Here is a 26,902-nt window from a genome sequence, read left to right as displayed (position 1 = left end):
ACAGATTGTCGCAGAGCACCATTTATTTCTTAAACTTTTACCAAGAAAATTTTGATTTTAGACATGTCTGCATAATTATGCCCAATTCTACTCTGATACTGCAAGTTACCCTCTAAGAGAAAAATACAGCCTTACTTTAAAGAAGAACCATGCTCCAACAAACCTGTTTAAGTTCAGGTCTTTTAATCGTATTGTAAACATGTGGAATTCGCTTCCATTTCACATTAGATCAGCTTCTGGTATCTCAAGTTTTAAGCGCGGTATGACAAATTTCTTAACCAACACTAACTGGATAAGCCTACATAATATATTTCAGTATATCGTTTTCTATCTTTGTATATTTATTATGTATAATATTTAGATTTAGATTATTTTTTAACTGAGATATTTCGTTGTTTCAAACTTTTTAATAGCTAGGTGGTCTGTCTGAGTATGGGGTCTTTGATGCTTTTACAGATTATCATTATGGCATTTTTCTTTCGTCTTTCATTGTATTTTTGTAAGTAGCCATTAAATTGTGATAAGTAAATAAATAAATTTTTCTCTCAGGCCACTGTAAGGAGTAAAAGAGCCATTTAACCAAGCTGGCCTTTTCATTTATCATTATACTTACCTACAATACCTGTAATTACCACATTTCGTAAATAAAACGAAAAATTCTTTGGTACAGTTATTTTCTATTAAGAGAAATATTTGAAATACTCTTGTAATTTCTTTTTAAGGCCTGTGATCGGGTTATGGGTTATGGTAAACCTACCACATAAGCAGAAGCAAAGAAAACAACCTACAGCTTGCTTGCAAATTCTTGTGAGCTATTTTTAAGTGCATTGCAAGCCAGCCATATTAGTACCAGAAGTTGGTTGTTATTCATCAGGCACAGCAAACTTGAGACAGCACAAATCATTTTTAAGAATAAAATACTGCTTCAACACATTATAACTAACAAAAAAAAAATTTTAATCACTAGGACAAACCTCATTTCTTCCATGACGGTTCTGTTCCCTATTCTGCATGCCCATTGCATCATTGAAATCATCCATGGCTTCCAGATCTCTTCTCACTTCTCTCTGGCAATTGCCACACAAAACAACATCTCTGCCATTTTTGAGCACAATTCCAGTTTTTGGTGGTTGGTGATGTAAAGGAAATGTTATGAGTTGTTTATTCACAGCTCCAGCAGAAACCCTTGAATTTTGTTGACAGCAGAGGTAACAGGTAACAGAGGCGACCATATACTTTCGTAACCACCTGTTTGATTCCTCTGGGATGTCTGAATTTTCATACACATTCCACTGCACCATCAAGTTGTTATAACATATTTCACAAGTCAATGCCGTGCCTTCGCCATCTATAGGCTGAGCATTATGCGCTGGTTCTCGAGACGACAGAAAAGGGAAGAAGGGCCCACCATCATGAATGCCTTTTCCACTGTGAGGGTATGAAAAAAGTTTGAAGGTAACAGATGCGTTTACCGCAACACCACAAAGAAAACAAACTGAAGAAATGTCCACATCTGCTGTTGAAACAGTTCTAAATTTGAACAAATAAGAGCGTTTTTCTTGAGGCACATTTTGTCTTTCAAATTCTTCCCATTCCGTAGTTAGATGCTTGCTACATTTCTTGCAGATAAACGTCCGTCCTTCTGCATCTAAAGGTCGGCAGTCTTTTGGGGGTTTAAGCGAAGCTAAGAAAGGAAAATAAAAACTTTCTTTTAAGGGATTGGTGTTTGGTTTCGAGTGAACCGGCTGTAAATCAGTCTCGGAGCAGTACTGGCCACATGTATAACAAGCTAAATTTACTGATATCCTAGATGACTCTTTTGATGGGACCATCACATCATTGCGAATCCTGTATTCCCTCTTTTCTTCTTCAACCCCAATAGCTTCAAATTGCTTCCACTGCCTAATGAGTGACTTACGGCATCCACTACAAGCCCTAGTAAGCCCTTGTTTTGTAAGTGGCATTGCACCCTCGGGCGTCACCAGGTTGTTTAAGAATGGATAGTAAGGATGTCCAGGAGCGTGCTTTCGCGAATAGAGAAATCTACCTGATGTTGCAGGTTGTGTCACTCCACAAATAAAACACACCATAGTTGATAATTGGGATTGCTGTTCCCTGGGGAGGGAGGGGTCAGATCTCAATTGGTACTGTCTCTCACTAAGTGGAGTTGAATTTTTCTGGAAGACCTGCCACTGCCGGAATAAGAATTTTTGGCAAGCCTCACAAACGAGCACTTTTCCTAAGTAGTCCATTTGTTTTGCCATTGAGGGAGGCGCATGCTTGGCGAGGCAAGGATAAAACGGGGTCTCTGTCTTTAGCTGAGGTCTTGTGTGAACGCTTCTCATAAATTCTTTAGGTTTTCTTCTACTGCAGATGTAACACGTCTCTAAACCACACAAAAGTCGGGAGCCAGACATATTAGGGAGCGCAGCATTTTCTCCCAAAGGCACAATTGAATCCTCAGAGATCGGACTAACGCTCTCAATTGCAGGCGTAACTGAAGCACTGGTGTTGTCTGTGGGCTCATCGCATTGAGTAGCCATTTCTTCAGCCATCTCTTCAGCCCCGTTTGTGTTTATATTATTCCCGGATACTTCTCCTCTCATTTGACTGCTAAATACAGGGCTTTGAGCTCTTTCACTGCTTGTGTCAGGTCCCGACCTCTTAAGCCAGTACATCCGCTTAATTACAGGCGTTTCGTTAGCTTCGAAAGCGTGCCATTGTTGGGTCAAAAATGAAAAACACACTGTACAAGAATCTACACGTCCATTTTCTCGGTCCATCGGCCGAGCGCCCTCGGCTGGTTCATGGTATTCCAAGAACGGGAAAAACGGCATTTTCTCCGAATTTCGAGTTCTGCAGTAGACAGGCCAGTTGGCATTTGAAGCGCCGCAAATAAAACATATCAAAGCAGCACCACTGCTCGAAGTTGGCGCCGAATTAGAATCGGCAGTCCTTTGATCTTTTATCCCGTTCAACTTAACCATGGTCGATAAAAATACGTTACAGTAGCATCTTGCTCAAGGCATCCTACCACGATTTCATCACGGCCAAAGAAGAGCTTGTCTGTGGGTCTACGTGACGTGAGGAAAATCTAAAAATTTTGCTGGGCACGAACTTCTGTGGTGGATGAAGCCTTTGTAGTTTTTCTTACCCACGATACTTTGCGCGTTTGTCCACCTGGTTCAGCTGATCTACAAACATCTGTGCCCTTCCACTGAAGTATTGACACAATCAAATACAACATAAGCCGTTCCCTTTTAAGCCCAGCGATCCGGAGCAAGAGACAAATATAAAAAATGTTCTTTTTGAACCCTGCCCTTTTAATCACGAGGATCAGAAAGAGATAATTGCTGCCTGGAGAATAATTATAGTAACATCGGATAACTTGTCATTAATTTTCTTAAGTGCTCTGCACACCATCCTTTTTTTTATTATTTAAAAGCCACCGTGTATCACGTATGCTCTTAATTTGACGTCAAGAGTGGAAATGCACTAAGCATTATTATTATTATTTATAGAAAACATAAAAGCTGACGGAATCTTTATTTAAAATATGTCGTGTTCATTTTCAAGGTGGCCCGACAACCGCTTTTATTGTTTGTGGGCATTGTCTGAACATTTTCGAACATTTACATCATTCGTGATTCCTTTCAATTCATAAGTAATACTCCAACAATACTCTTGAATGACAGTTTGCATCAAATCGCACAAAATTATTTTCTTCCGTCATTTTTTGCGGAAAACCTGTATTTTGGCACGAAATAAGCTTAAGCAGACTGTACCGGAAGCCTGTGGTAAGTGAGACGAAAGTCAAGTAGCATGGCAGTTGTCACTAGAAGCTGGGGTTCGGTGGAGCGAGAAGTGCACTGGGGGCGATTAATTGCAGAGTGTAGCAAAGGCGAGGCTGAAGAGAAATGCGCGTGTCCTGTCAACCCTAGGCGCATCGTATATCTCGTGACAAGAGCCACTTGTATCATCGACATCCTTGTCAGTTGCCATCATCGATAATGACTCCTGTCTCATACTCTATATTTGTTACATACTGTTATTTATATGCCTGATGTCTTACGCATGCACCAGAGAATAATTATATTTTTTGGAGGATAAGCTGCGTAACATAGGCAACGAAACGGGCAAGAGGATTTGGAGGGAGCAAGTGGGAAAGGGACGGGTATTGGGGAGAGAGAGTAATTTAATCATTTTGCGTTATTTTAAAAAACTGACCGTGTTAACCGTGATTCTTTTTTTTTCTGATTGTTTGTTTGTTTGTTTTTTAAGTCACGGACAGGAGCCGATTAGTTATGAAGCTTATCGGGGGTGTCTATTTTCTCAGAATATGCGGAAAAAACCGTCAAATCTAGTCATCGTATAAATCGTTCTAAAGGTTTCGCCTCCTTAGAAGGAAACTGGAGCCGAAATCCCTCCCGCAGTTGCTTCTGGGATCGTTTCTGGAGACGCGCAGGTCAGATTCCCTGTCCCCAATAACAGTCCCAGAAGTCTTTGCGAAAGTTAACTCGGTCCTGTTTCCTTCTGATTTCTTAAGTGGCGAATAGCCCACGTTCGATATATTAAAACTCTAACATGACTCCGAGGCTTTAGGGTCAAAATTGCAAATTTTTCAAGACTCTATTGTCTCGCAATTCCCAGAAGAGACTTGAACACAAAGAAAACCAAACCAAATATAGAAAAATGACCAGAAAGCCTCGGAGTCATGTTAGAATTTTAATATATCGGAGGGGAATCAGAGGGGGCTATTGGCTATAAAAAGATTTCGCAGGAAATTAAATCACGTTTAGTCTCACGTTGAAAGTCAAAATGGCCAATAGAGAGTCAAAAACAAGAAACAATTTTAAAAAAATAATTGAAGATAAAAACTTCAATATTCAATGCTAAAATTTGGCTGTTTGTTAATGAGCTTCATTCTCGGCAAAGCAAATCATCTAGAGTGTCCCAAATCATAGAAAACAGAAATTATAGCTGGAGCATTTAAGAACCATCTCACAGACATTGTCCAATCTCTAGCTCGCGAAATTCACAGTGTCGACATTGATCCTCTTTCCTATGTAAATTTTGTCAACGGAGTAAGGGTAAATTGTTGCTTCTGATACCAAGAACTGACTACCTCAAGCGTTGTTTCAGTTACATTGGTGTTCTTTTATGGAGCAATATCCCGAGCAAATACGCACAGCAAATTCTTTAGACGTCTTTAGAGAAGTATTCACAGTTGGTTTGCTGATCAGTATTCCCACTCAAACAAACATGTAAAGCAGTTATAGAAAATTTTTATGTATTTTCTATTGTAATACTGATATTTTTATCACCGTGTATAAATAAAGTTATCATTTGTTCATTCATTCAGCGTCGGCTAGGGGCGCCTGTTCATGGACAAAGAGTACACAGTAATTTTCAAGGAGTTATAATAACTCCTCTAGTGGGGCCAGTTTAACTCCTTACAGTGGGGTTATTTTTTGGGGAGTTATTTTAACTCCAAAAAGGAGTTTAAAGAACTATTTTTCAGGCGTAAAATTGACCCCAGATATTGAGGAGTTAAAATAACCCCAAAAAGGAGTTATCCTGTACCTAAAATATTTACTCCACTTTCAGAGTTAAATTAACTCCAAAAAGAGTAAAAACAACCCATGTAAGGAGTAAAAGTAACCCCATTTCGGAGTTCTTTTAGCTCCAGACTGGGAGTAAAAAGAGCTCTTTTTCAGGAGTAAAAATGACCCCAAATTCGGAGTTAGATTAGGAGTTAAAATAACCCCCAAAAAGGGATTATCCTGTACCTAAAATTTTTCATTCCATTTTTGGAGTTATAATAACTCCCTGAAAATTACGATGAAGGTGGTCCATTTTAAGGAGAGGCCTTTAACCCTTTAAGCCCCAATATCCTCAAGCAAATTCTCCAAACTGTCTCTATACATTTCTTTAAAGAATAAGTAGAGAGAATTTGAGAAAAGATCAAAGCGTTTTCTCTTTGGTGATCATTTAATTAATTCTCATAACCTCATTTCATGATAATGTATGGATATTGTTAGGAGAAAATTGATGTTGGTCACTATTGGGACGTAAAGGGTTAAGAGAGATTTGATTGTAGAGTACTTTTCATGAAGTCCTCTTTGTATATACTACGTGGCTAAAATGTTGCTAAGTCAATGACGAAATCAGTTGTTAAGATTAGCCAATGATACGGAATGACCTGGTTTGCACAACAAACTTTCCATAAACTCACTATTGACAAAAGTGTTAAATGGGATTGACAGGCCTACACGACTCGTGTTTTTTATAACCTTTTTCATAGTTTGGCTCTTACGAGTATGTTTGTGAGTCGAGTTTAATTCTCTTGCTACTGAATATCACCGAAAAATAAAGAAACTGCAAGCCAGAATTTTTGCTGAGTTCTTCTGTCCGCACTAACCCTCTATTTATTAAACATTTAGTTATCAGTTTTTAATTCATAGGAGTTTTAATGTGTTCTGCAAATATATATATATTTTTCCTTAGGATACCAAGCCTGCGATCCTGGAATCAACTTGACTCTACCCAGCATTTAGAAGGCTTCGCGCTTTAATATAGCTCTAGCTTGAAATAAGATACTCCTTTTGGAAAGAGCATCGCCGTTTGTCAATTACAGGGAGTATCATATCCAGTCAATAACTTTATAGTTTGTGTCAGTCTTAGGCCTTTGATTATAGTCATCCACAATGTTAAGTCACAAGGCAGTTTCTTCATAGCTTTTGTTGACTGTCCCTGAGTTTTCCGAACTGACACGTCCTTCTGCACTATTGGTAGTTGGATGAAGATTCGTCCTTACCTCCTTGTTTCCAGAGAAGAGTTCCCAAAAAGACGCTCGATAGGCACCATTCATGAACATATACACAAAGGGGTTATAAATTACCGAAGCTTTGGCCATCAGCTCTGGAATTTCTGCTTCCCCGGATGTAAGCACGTGACGGCCTCTGATGAGAGCAGCGATGCTGACGGCAGTGTATGGCAGCCAACTTATTAGGAAAGCAGCTATTGAAATGGCTGTCATGCGTACTAACTTCATTTGGGACTTCTGCCTGCTGACTCGCATAATGTGGTTTAAACTTCCTTCCAGTGGCACTCTCGTATCTCCGATAAGCCTTGTAAAGAAAGATTTCAGACTACATTATTCAAGTTATCCCCGTAGTATACCCGCTAGGTCACCACTAGATTGATCCTGGAGCGTGACCAAAAGCGACACCAAGCAAAAAGTCTTCCCTCCCCTACCCCTTAAGTCTGTAAGGGGGGACAAGCCCGTACGCTGACGTCATAGCCAACTTTTCTCGCATAGAAAGATGTCCGTTTTCTATAATTGAGGCTCCGCTGGGAGCGCACGCGGACGCTCCTTTAAAACATTGTGCTGTAAAATGTTAAAAAACGTTAGCCTGCGTAACTGGCGGTTTTGTTTGTTGAGCGCCCAAGTGAGTGGCGAAGAAGTCGCTAGTAGAATAAAGCGGAGACAAGGATAACGTTCTTTGTGCTAAGTATGTTACCTGGGGGGTACTCCCTTATATAAGTCAGATAGATATGTGCCACTCCAAAGGGTATGGTTTTTACGCCGTTTCGGTCTGAAAACGGGTTTAGACTTTTCTCATGTTGGTTTGGAATCGGATATGGTTTTCCACAGGGAACTACGGGAGTGTATAAATATCAGTTGTTATTTCAATTCCAAATGAATAAGATAATGTTGGAAATTCAAAATGGATTTCAAGAAATCTTTTTCCTGGGTTTCTAATCTAAGTAATGATAGGCATTATTTTGCCTATGCCAGGTCTAAAAACTGGAGTGAAAAATGACACTTTTTTAGTCTGAAATAGGGTCAGGATTTGGAGAAACGGTTGGCACACCTTCACCAAGAATTCCCAGGAGTACCCCACCCCCCCCGTATGTTAAAAGCTTTTATTACCTATAGATCAAGTAATGGTAGTTCCCGATCATAAACAAGGGCGTAAAAAAGCCAAAACATATCAGGAAAATAATGTAAGATATAGCCCAAGGATCAGAAGTAGTCCATTCGGGGGCGCAGCTGAAACCTGCCTTGCCGGGCACGACCCTGCTCCAACCAATCAGAGGCGGGAGATTGGCCAATATCCCGGATAACCACGTGGCAGCCACGAGAAAGTTCATGTTTCTTGGCTTGATACAGGGGCGACGTAAGGGCTGTTTGAGCACGTGATACATAATACCAGTCATTGCGACAAGAGTAGCAATGGATGTCATACCAGAGGCGCCATTGGCAAATGAGGACCACATACACCGCAAGGACCCCGCTTGCAGAGGTTGTCCCAACATGTGAGTGAGGAACATCACTGGATATACCAGCACAGTGATCAGAATATCCGAGACTGCTAGGTTTAGCATAAGTGGTGTGATTATTTTTTTGCGGTGCACTCGATAACGGAGGATTATGATGCTGATGACGTTGCCAAGGAAACCAATCGTGAGAACAAAGAACATTGCGGTCCCATATATGACAGAAATCCCTTGCCATGCCGAGTGTTCGCCTTCAGTTGACGTGTAATTAATTCCAGATGTAACGTTAGTCATCTAGATTCTGTTGTGATTGAAAACCATATCAACTGTTATCTGCAAATTAAAAGAAGTTAAGAATGAACACCTTTTTTTGACGCAGAAATGGTCATCTATAAGGCTAATATGTAAATGTGCACAATTTTCGCGCAGCAGTGTGCGCGTGTTTCAAGATGTTTACTACGACTGCATTACACATGAGGACCCGCATACGACTCTCTTTTGCACACCACATGACGCCAGCGTTGTTAAGGACGCTAGGTTTTGAGTGACAAGCAATAAACCTCCTACTGCGAAAAGCACTATTGGTGATCCAACCATCAGAGGTCAGTTTTATATTCGCTAAAGCGTTACAATTTTTAACAAGATTAGGCGGCATCTGGCGATAGAGTAATTAGAGAAGGGATTACAATTTAACATATGCCTGAGATTTGCGTTCTCAGCTCACGAGTTATCCAGATAATCGCGCGTGGCCTATGACTCAAGCGTTGTCTTTCTGGTCTTTGCCAGTATTAAAATGTAGCTTAGTTCCATATTGTATTGAATGTATCGAAGGTCGCGGAATTTAAATAGAATCGGACGAATGTAAAAGTGTTGGTTCAAAATGTTGATTATGTATAACCCACAGTCCGTGAACACACAGCATACTACTCATCGTAAAGGAAAGATAGATGCCAAAGCAAATTGCAATCATTGATCTCCAAGGCTTTGTGTGTGCAGATTCAGCCAATTTTTTGGCCTGAGCTTGCTAAACTGCAGTTTCCGCAGTGAATCGCTTCACGCACCCGCTGGTGCGTTGTGCTTGTACGTTTATGGCCTCTCTCTGATGGAATCTTGTACATTCAACGCACTATAGTTAAAAATTTAACCAAAACAATGGAAATAATAATTGACTTTTTCTTTATATGGAAGAAGTGTGAATTTTTGATTTGAACTCTGATCGAATAAAGCCAGCATTGCCTTCTTGAGATGATCGCAAAGGACGGTGTGTGCGTCTGGGTAGGTTTAGATGACAGGAGAAGAAGACGGTCTTCTTGTGCCTTGAAAATGTTTCTGAGCCTAACGATATTACGATAAACGTGTAAATGGTAATATTCATCGGCAGTCTGGTAGGCATTTTGTAGAAAACGTTACATCTTCTAATCCGACTGCATTTGTTTGGTGACTGTTATGCATGATGTGCTGTCAATGATGTAAAAAGAGTGCTAACGGGCTACATAAAAAAAATTCCTTTATTTAATGACGGGTTTGCGGAAATACTATTGTTAGTAGTGACTCGACCTAAATTCATAAAGATGTCATAGTAGAGGCAGAAAACACAAAGACCAAGCGATCAAATGGATTCGGTCGAATAGAGAAATCGTCATCCCGCCAAAACGTGTCCAAAGCCCGCCAAAAATTACCAAATCTCGCCGCTGCCGCTGTTCAACTCGTTATCCAGTCAAGAAAAAGCTATGTATTGCAGGAAAATGAAATCACTTGCACACAGAAGAAAATCAAGGGTTATGTCTGATATGTTTTAGCTCGAGTAAGCGAGTGTTATTGTAATGCCATGGTGATCAAAACTACTAAGTGCAATTTTTAAAACAACAGAAACACTAGGCAGGGGCACCCAACGAGAATATAGTTCAAAACCACTTAAACGTAGCATTGCTAAGTGTATTTTAGTATTTAAACGGTAGATATTGGCATATTTTTATCCCCTAAAAAATTTTCATCTGTTCGGATTTCCTAACTGAAAGTCTAGTGATACCAAAATTATAAGGATCAAAACTTACTTTTTCGAAAATTCCGGCCAGGTAAAAGGCTACCGACTAGGGGTACCTTCCGGCAAGTGCCAACGAGGCGAATTCGTTTATCTTTTGTGGAATGTGCATATTCAGAACTTCGCGATATATTTTTCATAATTTTAGAGGTTTAAAATGGATTCCGCAAAAGAAAAGGATGGCACCCAAGTTCAAAACAACAACTTTGGCACATTTAAGGCTTTCACTTTTATTAAACAATCACAACAGGGCTTGAAGCTTTGTTGGTAAATATGAGCGAGTTAGCACTTTTGTTTCTTGGAAAATTCCATTGTAGCAAAACTATAAACGTTAGAAAGAAAAATATAGTTTAACTGAGGTCTTCAACTGCTGAAAATAAAAATAAAAATTAATTTCCGAGCAACAGCGTCATCAGGGAAAGGAAAAATATTTTGCGTGGTAATATACACCAGAAAAAATTAGTGTAAAGTAAAATGTGTGAAAAGCGCAAGAAACGGGCGGAATGTATCAGAGGTATAAAAATATAAACTTGAATAAAATACAAAGATCTAATGAGCGAGTGTCACAGGACAAAGAGTCTCTTGAAAGGCATAATGATAGTCTTCAAAACAAAAGGTCCGCAAATTCGTTGCATTCCCTACGGGAGTTTTGGGCTGTCTCAATGTAAATCGAGCAGCAAGAAAACATGCTGGTTGACAAAATCTCTCGAAAGACATAAATAAATTCTAAAAAAAGGTCCGCAAATACGTTGCATTCCTCACGGGAGGTGAGGACTGGCTCAATGTAAATTGACCTGGGAAGAACACGATGGGGTGATAAAAGTTTTAAGAATATAACCCTACGCCTTGATCAACTACCGCTTAAAATTCAATTCACAAAGGAAAAGAGAACACTGAAAACCCTGGTTCTGAGTCAAAAAGCGAACACGCTACCTCAATGTAAATAGAGCTGTAAAAAACAAGCTGGTTCTGACACAAATTTGAGCGGAAACCCTATTCCTCGATCACCTGCTGCTTTAAACGCAATTTATAAAGCAAACCAGAGCAGTAATTGCCCTTTCAAACTAGAAATCGTATTAAAGCTTGCTCACCTGTTAGGTGCTCTTGAACAGACAACGAACAGCTGCACACTGATTCACCCAATTTCGGACCACGAGTTGTAAATACAAGACCATGACGTCACCATTCAAACGTGGGGACTTACTTACACCCAAATATGGTGAGAGTTTTGGCCTACATTTCGCGGCGTTATAATTCTGCCGCCGAGGCAACCTCGCTCCTTAGCTCGGTTGCCTCGTTGGCAAAAATTCTAGGTGTTCTTTTTAGGGTAAAAATCTGTTAAAAATAGGCAATTATACCATTTTTTAGATGTTCGAAAATCTTAGGAGAGGCAGGCAAGCAAGAAATTTTACAACAAATGTTCCGAAAATTCTAGATCTGAAATCGTCTTCCGAACAGATATTTTCCGAAAATTGACGTTGGGTGCCCCTGACTAGGTGGCACGCCCGTGATTCTGTGAGTCAGACACCATGGCTTTATGAAATCACTTGCGCACCAAGTGGAAATATAATGGTCAATATGTTTTAGCTTGAGTAAGCGAGTGTTATTGTAATACCGTGGTGATCTAAACTCCTAAGTGCGATTTTTGAAGCAACAGAAACACTAGGTGGTGCGCCCGTGATTCTGTGAGTTAGACACCACGGCATTATGAAATCACTTGCGCACAGAAGAAAATTAATATATCTGAAATGTTTTAGCTCGAGTAAGCGAGTGTTATTGTAATGCTATGGTGATCTAAACTCCCAAGTGCAATTTTTAAAGCAACAGAAACACTAGGTGGCACGCCAGTGATTCTGTGAATCAGACATTACGGCATTATGAAATCACTTGCGCACCAAGCGGAAATTAAAAGGTTAATATGTTTTAGCTCGAGTAAGCGAGTGTTATTGTAATGCCATAGTGATCTTAACTCCTAAGAGCGATTTTTAAAGCAACAGAAACACTAGGGGCACGCCCGTGATTCTGTGAGTTAGACACCACGGTATTATGAAATCACTTGCGCACAGAAGAAAATTTTAAATGGTTAATATGTCTGATATGTTTTAGCTCGAGTAAGCGAGTGTTATTGTAATGCCATGGTGATCTCAGTAAACTCGTAAGTGCAATTTTTAAAGCAACAGAAACACTAGGTGGCACGCTCGTAATTCTGTGAGTCAGACACCACGGCATTATGAAATCACTTGCACACCAAGTGGAAATTTAAAGGTTAATATGTTTTAGCTTGAGTAAGCGAGTGTTATAGTAATGTTATCGCGTTCTAAACTCCTAAGTGCGAGTTTTATTAAGCAACAGAAACACTAGGTGGCGCGCCCGTGATTCTCTGAGTTAGACACCAAGGTGTTATGAAATCACTTGCGCAATAACTAGAAAATTAAGGGGTATACAAGCTATAAAATCTATATGTCTGTCTTAGAGTGTTTTGTATTAGGTGATTTTCTTGTAGGAGACCCTCCGCCAGTTAAATTTTTGGGCATTTATTAGTAACAGATTTGTTTTTTCTTTACAAATAAAACACGCGTAGCAATATTCCCATTTCCGGCAGTTTTAGTACGTCCTGGAAACTGGAAAGCACAGTACGTAACCGGTTATTCGGAAGAAGGCTTTTCTCTTTCCTTTTTGATATGTATTTAGAAAAATACTGTTGCAATCCGTTCACTGAGAATCTCTGCTAATGCGGTTACATTTCGAAAACAATATTTTTGTGGTCTCGCGTTCTCCTCGCGGGCGGCCTTTTGCTTTTAATCACCTGGAGACTTTGGTTTGGGGACGTCGTAGTTACAAAGAAACGTTTTTTCGTGGCCCACACAATGTAAATAAATTTTAGTAAAGTGGTAGAGTGTTCTGAAGTTGCTCTGTTTGAAAAGGCATTTGTACTTTTTACACTAAAATCGATGATGTATTTACGGAGGTTTCGGTTATCGTTAGAGGAGACAAAAGCACATTTTGTTCCTGTTGGAACAAAATGTCATATGAGTTAGCGAGATGGACACACGATGACGTGCGAGTAATACGTTCCAGGGATTTCTTATAGTTCCCGATCTTCGGTCCTGAACTATGTTGTCAACACTTCCTTTGTTTTATATTGCGCAATCGGTCGACTCAGATGACCGTCGTGCACGTTTCCAAGGCTTGCGGGTCATCATGCTCATGCATTTGCGCGTAAGACTTTAAGAAAATGGTTAAACAAGCAAGAAAAAAATTTCAATGATAATGCAACTAGACAGTTGGGTCTGTCATGAAAAGGATCGCAGTCTTAGAAAGAAAGAAGGATCTCCTCTGAAACAATTGAAGAATTAAAACGGAGCGAGGGTCCCGTCTCCAATCCCATGGCGCTCCACATTGACACTCAAGTCCGGTTCCCGCGTTCAAGGATGAAAAGCGAGAAAACATACGGCCTTGAAAAGTCTAATATGATCAATACAGGACTTCCGAGGGATAAAATAAGAATTAACTGAAACAAGAATAATAAAAATAAGATAAAATAAGAATTCTCTCTTGCTGAAGTAAGGTTAGGCCAGTTTTTGTTTCTCCTTTTTTTCACTTTTGACAATTTTCATTTTTAAAGGTAAAGGTACTTATTTTACGTCGATAGCTCGAAATAATCATCATCTAGCTGTCAACACAAACATAAAAGCATAGAATAAATAAATAAATAAATAAATGGGTGGAACCTATGTACAGTGTACACCAGGGGATTTACCAATAGGTAGGCCTCTCACTTCAGGGGGTAGTAATAGGCGGGATCTAAAAACTGGGATTCTACTGTATTCTATAATCGCCCAAAGTTACGGCGACTTTGTTTGTGCTGCCTTTTTAAGATTTAAAGCCCTTGATATATTCATTAAAAAAAATCAACCACTTATTTCTTTCAGCAGTTTTTGCGCATGTCAAGCAGCTTTCGCCGGCTTCCGGCAAATTAACAAAACAAACTCATTAAAATGTTTAGCTGTAATCATGTATAGGTTTTTTTAGCGTTTTCATTTCTTGTTCATTAGTGCCCTGCGAGCAGAGGTCTTTCGATTCAAAAGCCAGTAAATGCTGCAATTAAGGCAGCTAGGTTTATAACCTCAAGCGCAAAAAGCGGACCACTCCGCAACAAGAACAGAGAATGCCAAGTGTTTGATCTAATTACAAATTATAGCGCGTTTAAGTTCAAGCTTGGTGCACATATTGTGGCCGTTTTTGCTAACCTTTAGCGAATCGGAATCATATTGCATTTATTGCAAGTAAACCAGTTCGTGTAAGAACTAAAAGCTCCACTTTTGGCTTTAAAACAAAAAAAAAATGCTTTTGCCTTACCTTGCAATTGTAAAAACTGAACCAGGTGTCTACCACTCTTTGACTTTGTTAAGTCTCCAGGAATTTTTAAAACTAAGACTAAAAGCACTCATGATTTTTGAAAACGTCTTTCAGCCTCGTTAAGATTTTACGGACCGACAGAGGAGCTTGGCGTCGTTGTTCATCTTTGCATTTATATTTAACAAAAGAAAATAGCTCGTTGAGAACAATGGAATTACGTAGGCTCTAATCTGTTACGTCAGTTACTCTTTTTGGACGATATTAACGATCTTTTAAGAAAAAATATACCGGACAAAGATTTCTGTCAAGACCTGAGTATCGATATTATAATTACTTTTTTCGAAAGACAGTCACCCTTTTCCTTTCAAAAGTTGTTCATGTCTCAGGCTCGAAATTAAATGGATATTTTTCTTATCTTGTTAGCATGTATTTCTTTCAGAACATTTAAAGTTGATTACTTCACTACAAAATTGCTTTTGTCATCAGTCAAAAGCAAACATTAAGAACCCATTAAATCCCGGCGTGAAGACGTTATCTCTTCGAAACCTCTTCGTAAAAGTGCCTTTCATCTTTTTTTTTAAAAGAACAGTTTTAAAAACAACAGTTTTCTAAAGGAAATGACGGAGAAAACAGTTTGTTGATGTACAACTGACACGTTAGAAAAGTCAGGCACGTTTTACATTGCACCAATGCATAATTTTCTTTTCCAGAAAAATATCTTCAGGTGGGCATTAAGATCATGATAAATTTTAATTCAGCTATACAAAATAAGTGTTAAAATACCTAAGATTTGTGTTATCTTTATGGTCGGGCGTACATGGAAATGTGCACGTAACCGAGAAAGACTAACATAAATAAGAAGATTTATAGACTATGCTTTCAGAAAAAAAAAATATAGTGAAAGCCGTGGGACTGTTTTGGCTAACATCCTAAATGGAGTACTAAAAACAATCTTTAACACTAACAGTGACTGCTATAAGTTTATATTGGACCTCAACTGGTAAGCCCTAAACTTTCAATTTAGCTGTTAGAAGACAACATCGATGAATGCAACTGTAGTTGATAAATTTAACGTACTGTAGAGAATTATGCGGAGCCTAGCAAACTAATCAACAAACTAACTAAAGTCAGTAATACAGTCAACCGTCTCATAGCGACCATTTTCGGTAAGCGACCAGCTCCCGTAAGCGACCACTTTGAAAAAAAACCCTTTTTTTCTTAGTGAAATGGTGTTTCAAAAACTCTCTCGTAAGCGACCCGTACTAATTTTCTTAAACGACCGCGACCTCTTTTTAAACAAGAGACCACCCGACCATGATTGTAAGAAAACCATTGCTCGAATGTCACAAAAGTTCAGTTTTTAAAAGCGCTGACCAAACGTGCTGTAAGATTACAGCAGCTGACTTGCAAGAAGAATGGCTATAATACAATCTGTAGGTAAAAAGGTGCATTGAAACATTGCTGCAAAATGTTATCAGTGTGTTTGTACAAAGTTTCAACAGTTCCAAGCGCTATTCGATGTGAACCATTACTGCCAGTTGTCTGTTTGTTTAAGGACAAGGTTGTCAGTTAATAACTTTATGTAATCAAGTTCATCAGTTCAATTTGAGCTTATTTTCTTGATTTTTCCCGTAGACGAGCACCCCCTCCCCTTTCCAATGCCACCACTTTTTCGTGCACCAAGGGTGGTCACTTACGAGCGCAATGACTGTATTATGACATCGCAAACTATCATTCATCATCCGCACACTCTTATCTGAGTTTACTCTGATCTACAAAACCGAGTCGAACAGTATGTATCTTTGAAAAAGTTATGGAGCAGTAGAATCCGACGAAATGTAACAGTTAAACTCTGATTAAATGAAACTGGTTGTAAGAGCGAGCATGATACTTACAGAATATATACGGCTCTGGATGGTCAAACACCTCCCATTCTTTCAGCAATGTAGGAACAATCAACCTTATACGAAGGCCGCGCCGAAAAGAACAGGGGCGTACGAACGCTCAGATGCTCGCGTGGATGTCACGTGCGCATGTTCCAAATGTTGAGAACCTTAAAACAGATTCTCTATTGTGATCCAAATAACTCTTTTTTAAAAAACGAAAGTGTTGTGTCAGATGCCAGATTACGATTGTATTAATATTTTCCGCGGTGATTTATTGGGTTCTTGCGTAGAAAACCATCAGTTTAAAATTTTCAGTTCAAACGAGCGCAAGAAAAGGTGATTAAGATGTTATTTTGGCAGGCGAAGCTACACTTTATTCAATTAAAAAGCAACCAATTTATCGAAATTCGACAAAAAAATAGTTTTGAATTAGTTTTTCTTTTTTTGCGCGGTTTTTTTTTGGCATCAAGCTTTTGCTTTGCACAGGCCGATCACAATATAAGTTCAAGTTTAAAATGATGAAAGTCTGCTTTAATTTCCGTTTCGTCGACTGCTGAAACTTGACAAATCTTCATAAACTTGCTGCATCATGTTTTTTTTTTGCTGAAATTAAAAATTCCTTTTTTTCCTGGAAAAACTTCGTGTACACTTACCGCCTAGCTAGTAAAAATCAGTATCGGTTCTGATCATCGCAACACTCAAATTCGCTTTTTTTTATTAGGGAAGATAGACGAATCGCGATAAAATTCGACTAAATTCATTACGGCGCTTTATAATGATGGCTTGTTTGCAGAAAATATATTCCGTATTAATGTCATCTCAAATCAAATTAAGTTTACAATATTGAGGGATAATTTATTTGTATTTGATTGCTCTCTACTGATTTTGAAAAACAAACGACCCTTAAAACCCGCACTGATTTCTAAGAACGAATTTTTGCTGTCATTTCAAGACAGCATATTGCGCAGATTTTAATACGTTTAAACTATAGCTGTATATAAATATCCATTGAGAAATTGTGGGAACCACGATATAGCTTTGACTTTTCACATTAAACACGTTTTTTCACGAACTGAGTCTTCTTCAGCCAGTGTCCAATTTTGGTGTCTTTTTTTGGTTCCCAAAAGCTCGAGATTCAAACCATTTATAACTTAAACATCTATGACAACGAGGAACAGTTATTATCAATAATGACGAGGTTATCTCAAGACCATTAATGACCAAAACAACAGCTCTGCAAGTGCATTCCCTTTTTTTACATTTCTTCACCAACACTGCACGAATACGGCTTGAGTCTTAAGGCGACGTTTGCGTGTTTACATAATGCCAGACCGACCGACTTTTTCTTCAAAAATTTCACCTGGGTCAAACCTTTCAAACTCTGTTTATGTTTCATTAAAAAAAGTTAAAATTTCCGGAAAGAACCCTAAGTGTCAAAAGCTACTTTGCCATTCTCTCAAAAATACGCTTAAGGGTAAACGTCACGCAGCATGATACTTTGCACGTTGACCTTGCACGTGCGTAGGTTATACATGCCCTAAGAAAGAGCATTTTCTAACATAATATTAAACTAAAGTAACTATGAATATGAAGGCCGGTTTTGAATCGTAAGTTAGCGTTGAGGTTCTACAGAACACTTGGAACATGACAGTATTCACGGTTACTTTGCCGCTGTATATATACAATCCTAACTGACGCAAAGTCCGTTCTGCGCGTTTCTCTGAGCGTGTGTAAGATTGAGCATTTCCTAACAAAAACATGAACATAAATATGGATATGAAGACCAGTTTTGAAACGCAAGTTAGAGTTGACCCTCTATCGCATGACAGTGGCATCGGGTACTCAAGGCTACTTTGCAACAGCATGAAAAAACGAAAGATTGACCCCGTGTAAGTCAAATACCCTAACAAAGAGCGTTTCCTGGGACGTACAAATTAAAATTTGAAATAAATATGGATGTAAATAAGAATGTGAAGTGGGGTATTGAATACCTAGTAGAAGTTGACCTGGTTTCAAAGAACTGAAACCTGGTATTCGTGGATTACTAATTATATTAGTTGCCACTGTATGAAAAACACTATGGACGTAGGACTGAGGAAAAACTTGGTCAGCGTGGCACGTGCTCTGCCTCTTGCTTTCAACTAATACTGAAATTGAAAATTTGAATCGGAAGACACACTCAGGTAAAGTTCAAAAGTTGCGCTTGACTACTGTAAGCGTTTAATAAAACCGGAAAAAATACCGTGATCTAAAAAACTTGGTATATCGAGCGCCTAGACAAAGAGAGTTGAAATTGTGATGTTATCTTGTATATGACTTGAGGTGCACCTCGATAGTTTGAATTTCTTGTTACCCCAGATATAGGTAGATGATTTTTACTAAAAATGTTAGTGAGCTTTGAGTTGAGTTATGAGTTGCAGCTGTGCCGCAGTTAGTTTCTACGATCAGTGGAATTACTACGTACAAAACTGGCACTTCCCGGAAAATCTCCGCATCGAAACTATTATGTTTATGTTTCAGGGAAAAAAATCTTCCAAAATTTCCGTAAAACACCCTTGGCGTTCTTGGTAACTTTACTGCTGTCTGAAAAATGCCACGGGGGTAAATATATAACCGAAAAGCCATACTTAATAACAATTTAAATTAAAACTAAAATAAATACTACTAACATATGAAAATGAAGACTTGGTTTTAACAGCAAGTTAGAGTAAACCTGCATACTGAGGTGGAACCTGGTATTGATGTTTTTTTTTTGTTGTTCATTAAAAAACGCAGCGATGATAAAGCTGAAGGAACTAAGTCGGCTCGGCACGTGGCCTTGCACGTGCGTAAGAATAATACATTTCCTAGCATTTTGAACAACACCCTTGAATAAATATGAATATAAATATGAATGTGAAGACCCGTTCTCTTAGCAGTTAGAGTTTACCTGTTTCCGAATAATCATTATGGTTCAGTCCTTTGCCAGATTGTGCGTAAATGCAACGGAAGGCCCTTGGTCTGTATCATGAAGGGTGGAAACCTTCATACAACTCATTATCCCAACTCTTTCTGTCAAGCCGCCCATTATAAAAAGTTTGTTTATTTATTGCTGCTTTTTAATGGTTCTACGGCTTCACGCGCAACCTTAGATCGGCTTGAAATACAACCACATTTCTTTCTCTTGGCCGCCCACTATACCAAGTATTAATGATTTTAAAAGCTTCCAGGCACGCGCAACCTTTGAACTTTAACTAATGAGCTCGCTAATGCAAATTTCCCATTCCTTTTGGCTGCACGATTATAAACAAATGGACCGCCCTGGCGTTTACGCAATTTTCCCGTGGATATGCAAGCACGAGACGAAGCACACGTGCATGGAAAATCAACCATAGTTACGTAACCATTATAGCTGAGCGCAAGGGTTACCTTAACGCTGGGGTAACGATATCTGGGACAACTAATTGTTTTTACGAGACTTCTTACAGCCGTGCAACGTCATACGTGACCAAAATCGTTAGAAATTTGATACAGTTTTAATAATTTTGGTCAGTTTTGAAAAATCTTTGGGAGATTCGGGATTTCCTTAAAAGGTGATTTAACTACACTTTTCGAGAAGAAGAGCCGTAAAACATCAGTTTTTGAGGGAAATTTTACTGCTTTCGGCCACGCGTAAACCATCTTAAATGGATATTCCTTCTCGTGTAGACAGTAGTATAAAGCGCCCGACTCTTGTGGACAATAGCCTATAAACGCTTCCTGAAGAAAACTTTCTCTCGATCAGTGGTCTACTTAGGGCGATAATGTCTGTATCTGAATTTGAATCGACCATAGAATCACCCTACCCCAAATTACTGACTTGAAATTTTGAATGGGCTTTGAAAAAAGAAAAGAAAAAAAAAAAAAACAGGGGTATAGCCCAAATGTTTTGTTGGCTACGCACAGAGGCAGATTTTGCCTTTGGGTAATCGACCATGCATCACCTGTCGATAGCTGTACAAAGATTGTTTACAAACAACAAAAAGACAAACACTTGCCCTTAGACTTTACAAAAAAAAGTGTGGCGACTCAAGTGAACTCATAGACAAGTCTTCGTTTAATATGAATATAAAAAATTACAAGAGAGGAAAAACTCTATAAAGTATTTCTTATCCGATCCAAAATTTTTTCCGGCGACATTATTTCACTAAGTACGCACGTGTCTACTGGTGTATACAGGTCGCTACCCCACTCACTCTGGAAAAATATGCAGCATTCATCTATTTAAATGATTAAGACCACAAATGCAATAAGTTCAGTCGGATTGCTTATATATTACACTTAAAACTAAGGTTCATGTGTGCCCTTTTCTCGCTAGTCTTTAGTCTTAAGATGAAAGAGAGTTGCACACTAAAAATTTCCCTATGCATGGCTAACTGCATGTGAGTTAGACCAGTTTCAACGTTAAGTATGTGCAGAGATTTTTCTTGCGTAGAGGTCCAACGTGATGTGTGAAAAATAACAAACATTCTTCAAAAGTAGTTGCTTTTATACCAAAATTCTCTTAGTTTACTAAATTGTTTCAGTCTGAAGGACTTTAATTCGTACAACGATAAAGACGGAGTAACCGGCCAGCGCTGTCAAAGTATTTTTGTTCAAACAAAGAGCATTTGAACATACTGAATACTCGTTCATTAATGTAACACTCACCGACTATGCTGAATATGTTTCCCCAATTTTTTACTCCATCGTAAATGAAATTCTGCGAAATAAAAAGGAACGCCACCGGCGAAATCTTTACATTGTGTATATAGACTGCATTAGCGTCTACAGGGCACCCTGTGTTTCATGCAAAGCTTCAATGATTGGTTGCTCAAGACTATTGTTTTAGTCACTTAGTGCGAGACATTAAAGTGCAAATTTCTTATAAAATTCAGCATTAAAAATCCATTACATCGAAGTGGAAAGTTTGAGAGAACAATTTTGATAAAGCCGTAAGCTTACCGAAAAATTGTCATCCCCCAGAATTCTGGATACCTTAGTGCCACGTTTAAGGGTAAGAAACACCCATACTGAATAATTTCAACTGCTTCTCTTGTTGTTGTTGATATTAAGAAAACTGGCTGACAGCAAATGTAATTAACTAACTAAAGTCAGGCAAACTTCGTTTTCTAAGGATTTCTATTGAAAGTGATCCGAAGGGCTGCAAGGCGAGTTTTTAAGCACCTGCCATTTACTGTCCATGAGGAAAATAAAAATATAGCGATGTATTTTTATTATCAGTATTTTTATCTTGTTTGCTGATAATTCCAGATCGAGATAAAGAAACCAGTATATATTACCATAGAAAGAAAAAAATGCCAATCTTCAAGTTCCTTCCATCTCACTCATGACACTCATTTAATTTCACTAAAATCAAATTATGGTGATTCCAAGTTGTTGTTTATTTTTTTTGTCTTGTTTTCTTTTCTAGGGATTTAATTTCACATTTATTGTTTAAATCTGTGAGGAAAACGAAAAACGGAAATTATAAAGGTCAAAAGCCGCTGATATCTTTCTTCTTGGAAAGATGGCTTGTGGAAAAGAAATATGATAAACCACATGTTATGGATTATGTAGTAATTATCTTTACCTTCATCTGTGAATTATTTATTTGATTTTTTTATATAAAGCATATAGAAACCGGATTAAGCAGGCACTAAAATCATTCTCTTTATTTCCTTACTTGATGGAAAAACTAAATGTATAGCTCGAGAATTTTTATTCGTCACACATACACGAAAAGTATGGACCGTCTGTTTGAAGATGAAATTAGAACTGCAGGTTTGCGCACATAAGCTTTCAATAAATATTATTATCCTAAACCACACTATTCCAAAAACATTGATTATGTAATAATTACTTCAATAGACCATTTCCGAGTTCCAAGAAATCTCATTTTCAAAGCGAGGCTGGCTAAGTGCAAAACCTTTGTTGTGAAAACGAGTTTTATTTGTAGAAGAATAAACATCATTTTCACATCATTGGCTTCACGCTAAGAGAAGGATGGAGGCAACAAAAAATATATATTCCCGACTGCGAAATCAGCCTTGCTTCTTTTGTTCGATAATTCAACTTAAGTTCTTCCTCTGTTTATTTTATTTTGTTTATTTATTTTATTATCTATTTATTATGGCTATGCTATTTATTTCATTGTCAATATACCAGGAGCCCATGACCCGAAGCGAGCAACACCAATATAGGACAAAATCGTTGCGTTTTTAAGGCTTGGTTTAATTTAGATGCATCTTAGAGCCCTTTCTGCGTGAAACTTGGAGATCCGCTCCCTCAATGAGCGCATTCGAAGAAAAAGAATACTAAAGGTCATTAAAAGGTCAAAAATACCATTTTTAGATCTGCAGGTTTTGCTGACTGGTTTGTAGGACTCCTTCTAAATTCGCGATAAAATCATTCTAACAATATACTGGTTGGTGAAAACGCCGCGACACGAGTGTATGGAAGTTGATCGCTCCGGGTTATTGTCTCCTGGTATGTCTCCTGCTTCGTCCAAGCCTGAACTACAATTCCCCCCTTTCACAGTCCTCAATGTGGTCTTTATGTCGTTTTTTTTGTTTCCTAATTGATGAAACTACAAACGTGTGAAATGATTATAATTGCGGGCGACCAGAGGAACCTGCAAACCTGATCTCCAGGTTGCTATCACGCATGTACGGTCCGTTTGTAGCCAGCATTTCAGACTTCTAATAAGATCAAATTCCGGAATGGAATGCATAAAACGCAATATGATCACGCGCGTTTGGACTTTCTATCAATCGTTCTAGCGCGTTATCACACGTGATCACGCGTGAAAGGTACCCCTTTCGGACGGAGCCTCCTCGTATAGGCCATCATGGGAAGTACCCCTCCCCCGCCCCTCGGGAGACACCTTGTATCGATCTCGCCCACACTCCCTAACCGTTGGATATTACTAGTTTTAAATGAGCTGAAAGACAACAACCTGTACATTATGTAACTAGCGTAAGCAGGGAACATTAAATCAATTATAATGATTAGCTGCTTGTCTTAGGAAATAACCGACACGGTGCAAAGACCAGGGATGGACTACCGAATGTTGGAATGTCTGGTGACAAAGCTCCAAACGAATATTCCTAGGCTACAAGTTTTACCAGAGGGTCCTCATCAGGTTTATTCAATCCCAACATCCCTTCCAAAATTTCCCAGTCCCACCACACCGAATACTTTTATTTGCTAATCCTGATCCTGAACATACGCTTTAGAGTTCAGATTTCCTCATTAATAGAACCTCCATACACAGTCAAATGTGAGGAGTAGGCTGCACACGGTAGACAGATGGTTGATTACAAGTAGGTAGCGTTACGATGTAGACATTTCCCAAATCTTGCATCGTGAAAGTGCCAAATTCGTGTCCAGTTCCCAATTTTATTTCCCAAATATCGCTCCCTTTCTCCGGTCGACCTTCAAATAATTAAAATCCCTGATCCTGAAAAACCTTCTGGGCAGTCTTTAGTGGTCACGTGGTGACGCGTGTGTTGCATTTACTGACCCGTGTTCAGTCGGTTCCTCGCTACCTGACCTACCTCGTGGGAGAATAATCCCCCGGTTTCCACTCAAAATTCCCCAGAGAGTGTGGCGAAATTTGTCATTGATAAATGTGTAAATGATAGGATTATAGATCACAGAGGCCTTGGCCATAAGCTCCGGGATTTCTGATTCCCCGGATGTCATCACGTGATGGCCTTTGACCGTCGCCGTGAGGCTAACTAAAGCGTAAGGCGACCAACTTAGCAGGAAGGCACCGATCGTGACCGCTGTCATCAGAATGGATTTGTTCTGGTATTTCCGGCGTTGAGCTTGAAGGAAAGCATTTCCGGTCATTGGTCTGCGTTTGAGTGTTCTGTTAGGGATTAAAAAAAGAAAGAACAAAAATAGGTCAGGTTTAATTCGCCGGAAGAGGAGAAACCAAGAGAGGATTAAGGGTAAGGGAGAAAATGATCGACCACTAAACTTATTTTTAGTAACAGCAAGGCGGGAAATCCCAAATTTGAAACGTCCAATCTTTTGAGTGAATATCCACATTTTCATTGTTTTCTTTTAGTTTTAAATTACCGTTGTTATAATAATAAAACCAAAATTTTTCACTCAAAAACCTCAAGAATCGAAAAACTAAAAACACAATATTTAGAAAACTAGACTATTTTTACTCTGTTCATGATTATTGGAAAGGGTTACAGTTCAAAAGATATGTAATGGTAGTAACTAAAATAGCTTACGAGGGATAATCTGTGGAAAAGGGCTAACGTGGGGATTTACTCTCCTTCATCTCTTGGCTAAAAGACATAATGAAGTCAGGTTGTATACGCGGTGTAGAGGAAGGAGAAATCCATTTCTCTTAAGAGCCTTACTATTAAAATTAAGCCATTAAAGCAAAATTTTGTGTCACACAGGAAGCCCCCAAAAAGTATCCAACTAAAGAAAACAAAGCAATATAACATCTACTAGTGGGAGTGGGTAAAGATATTGGTTGGATGCCCAAATTCGACCGGGTGTGATTCATTTAATCTGGGTTCGATTCCTGGACGACCAACACGCTGACGAGAGACCCTTAGTTCTGAACCTTTTAGTGACTTAAAGGTCAAATGAACCAAAAAATTGACAAATTTTTTTTTGTCGCTTTACCTTCACCAAACACTAAAAAGAAACATCCTAAGTGAGATTTGGGTAAAGATTTTTCTTCCCAAGCCTATATAGACAGATGAAAAAACAAAATCCGAGCATTTCCAAAGACTTAACGAAAACGTTTCTGAAATGGCCGCGTGATAGACTGGAGACTACGTGACGTCAATGTTGGTCTTTCAGGGCGGAAAAACGTTCTGCGCAAGCTTCTGCGCATCCCTTATCGCCTGCGTTTGTTTTTCTCGTTCTGTGAGAGTTCTGACTGAGACTGAATGAAATACACGAGGTGCGAACTCTCATGGAGACCATTTGCCCGAAGATTTGCCAAAACCACTGCCCAAGAACGTAAAAAGTCCACTTCCAGTTGACAAAAACTCCTTAGCTTAAGCTCCCTGCTATTTTTTTTCCCCGAGGGATAATCACTTATAATGGCTAGAAAGGTATGTGACGGTTAGTAGGGTATGGTTTTTGAGGGTCTCGATCCATAATTACGGTATCATTTTTTCCCTTGTTGGCTCCGTGTTCCCGGTGTGGTCCTTAGAAAGGGCACCTAAATTGTTTCAGCTGAAATTCAAGTGAAATTCAAACAAACTATCTGTTAAAACTAATCTGTCCCTTGGCGCGTTAGGAAAGCGATTTGTGTCGCCTTTGAATTATTGGTTTTTGGTTTCCCTTGAATAGGGGGTAATTTTCGGGTATCAACTTTCTTTCATCTTATCCTTAAATAGGGACAGGGTTTTAAGCGCCGGGCGGAACACACCTATCCAAAATTTATGGAAGTACAGAACCCGGGTTTCATACCTACCTGAAAGTCAAGGTATAATAAACAGCAATAACCACCAGCGGGGTAAGGAAGCCTACGACTATCAACACCGAGATGTATACTTTACTGGCGACGTTTGGTGCTGTCCACTCGGGTGCGCAACTAAAACCGGCTTGACCGGGTACAAACCGGTTCCATCCAACCAAAGGCGGGAGCATGACAATGAATCCATAAAACCAAGTGGAGGCAATGAGAAGAGTGACCTGCCTCTTGGGGACAACATTGTGTGCCGGTGGGAAGTTGCGTTTGACAGTTTGGTACACCATTCCACTCATAACCGTTAAGGTGGCGATGCAGGTCATACCCGAGAAACCGTTAGCAAAACCAGACCAAACACACAATGGGCTCTCGGGGAATAACAAATCACCATTTAGGTTGCTTACGATGATCGCTGGGTAGCCAAACACGATAATGAACAGATCTGCGAGGGCTAAATTCACCATAAGTGGCGTGATACTCTTCATGCGGTGCTCGCGTTGTCGAAGGACAAGAATGGTGAACACGTTGCCGAAAAAACCGATGATCAAAACGAAAAACATGATAACCCCATAAGCCATATATACTGACTGCCATCTGAAAGATGGAGCACTGCTGGTGGTACTCAGTTGGATGGAACTCGTGCTTAAAGACTCAGTCGTCATGTTTAAAAAGTTCCTGAAAGGAAAGAGACAGATGTGTACTGTCGCAATTTGTAATAATCATCGCACTTTGTAATAATCATCGCACTTTGTAATACCTGTCGCAATGTGTAATAAATCCATCGCACTTTGTAATACCTGTGGCAATTTGTAACAAATCGTGTCGCACTTTGTAATAAAAAAGGTGTCGCAATTTGTAATAACAGTCCATCGCACTTTG

At 39.1% G+C, this 26,902-nt stretch overlaps 3 protein-coding genes across 3 annotated transcripts in view; all 3 read right to left on the bottom strand.

The window, feature by feature from the left end:
• Positions 1-3,276, bottom strand: part of LOC140927709 (uncharacterized) — a 33,924-nt gene extending 30,648 nt beyond the window's left edge. Inside the window, exon 1 of the mRNA XM_073377385.1 lies at positions 975-3,276. Coding sequence (XP_073233486.1) covers positions 975-2,987 — 2,013 coding nt within the window. The 5' untranslated portion in view covers positions 2,988-3,276. The remainder of the gene's footprint in view (positions 1-974) is intronic.
• Positions 3,277-6,287: 3,011 nt separating this feature from the next.
• On the bottom strand, positions 6,288-8,550 carry LOC140926613 (melanopsin-like). The gene is made up of 2 exons (XM_073376334.1): positions 7,937-8,550; positions 6,288-7,130 (listed from the first exon to the last, which is right to left on the bottom strand). The coding sequence occupies exons 1-2, from the start codon at positions 8,485-8,487 to the stop codon at positions 6,716-6,718; spliced, it is 966 nt and encodes a 321-aa protein (XP_073232435.1). The 5' UTR covers positions 8,488-8,550; the 3' UTR covers positions 6,288-6,715.
• A 15,237-nt stretch (positions 8,551-23,787) lies between these two features.
• Positions 23,788-26,692, bottom strand: LOC140925613 (rhodopsin, GQ-coupled-like). Its single transcript, XM_073375528.1, has 2 exons — positions 26,027-26,692; positions 23,788-24,442 (listed from the first exon to the last, which is right to left on the bottom strand). The coding sequence occupies exons 1-2, from the start codon at positions 26,683-26,685 to the stop codon at positions 24,052-24,054; spliced, it is 1,050 nt and encodes a 349-aa protein (XP_073231629.1). The 5' UTR covers positions 26,686-26,692; the 3' UTR covers positions 23,788-24,051.
• Between the last annotated feature and the right edge of the window lie 210 nt (positions 26,693-26,902).

This window comes from Porites lutea, chromosome 2, assembly GCF_958299795.1.
Source record: "Porites lutea chromosome 2, jaPorLute2.1, whole genome shotgun sequence".
Lineage (NCBI taxonomy): Eukaryota > Metazoa > Cnidaria > Anthozoa > Scleractinia > Poritidae > Porites > Porites lutea.
The sequence above is the reverse complement of the archived record's forward strand: the minus strand, read 5'-3'. Positions and strand labels throughout refer to the sequence as shown.

What these genes read in the sequence shown, in the direction of transcription:
- LOC140926613 (XM_073376334.1), bottom strand. Translation starts at nt 8,487, where the DNA reads ATGTTCTTTGTTCTCACGATTGGTTTCCTTGGCAACGTCATCAGCATC. An exon ending in TACCATTACTTGATCTATAG is followed by an intron (nt 7,131 to 7,936) that starts GTAATAAAAGCT and finishes TTTCTTTACAAG; the next exon opens with GCTTATCGGAGATACGAGAG.
- LOC140925613 (XM_073375528.1), bottom strand. Translation starts at nt 26,685, where the DNA reads ATGACGACTGAGTCTTTAAGCACGAGTTCCATCCAACTGAGTACCACC. An exon ending in TATTATACCTTGACTTTCAG is followed by an intron (nt 24,443 to 26,026) that starts GTAGGTATGAAA and finishes AATCCCTAACAG; the next exon opens with AACACTCAAACGCAGACCAA.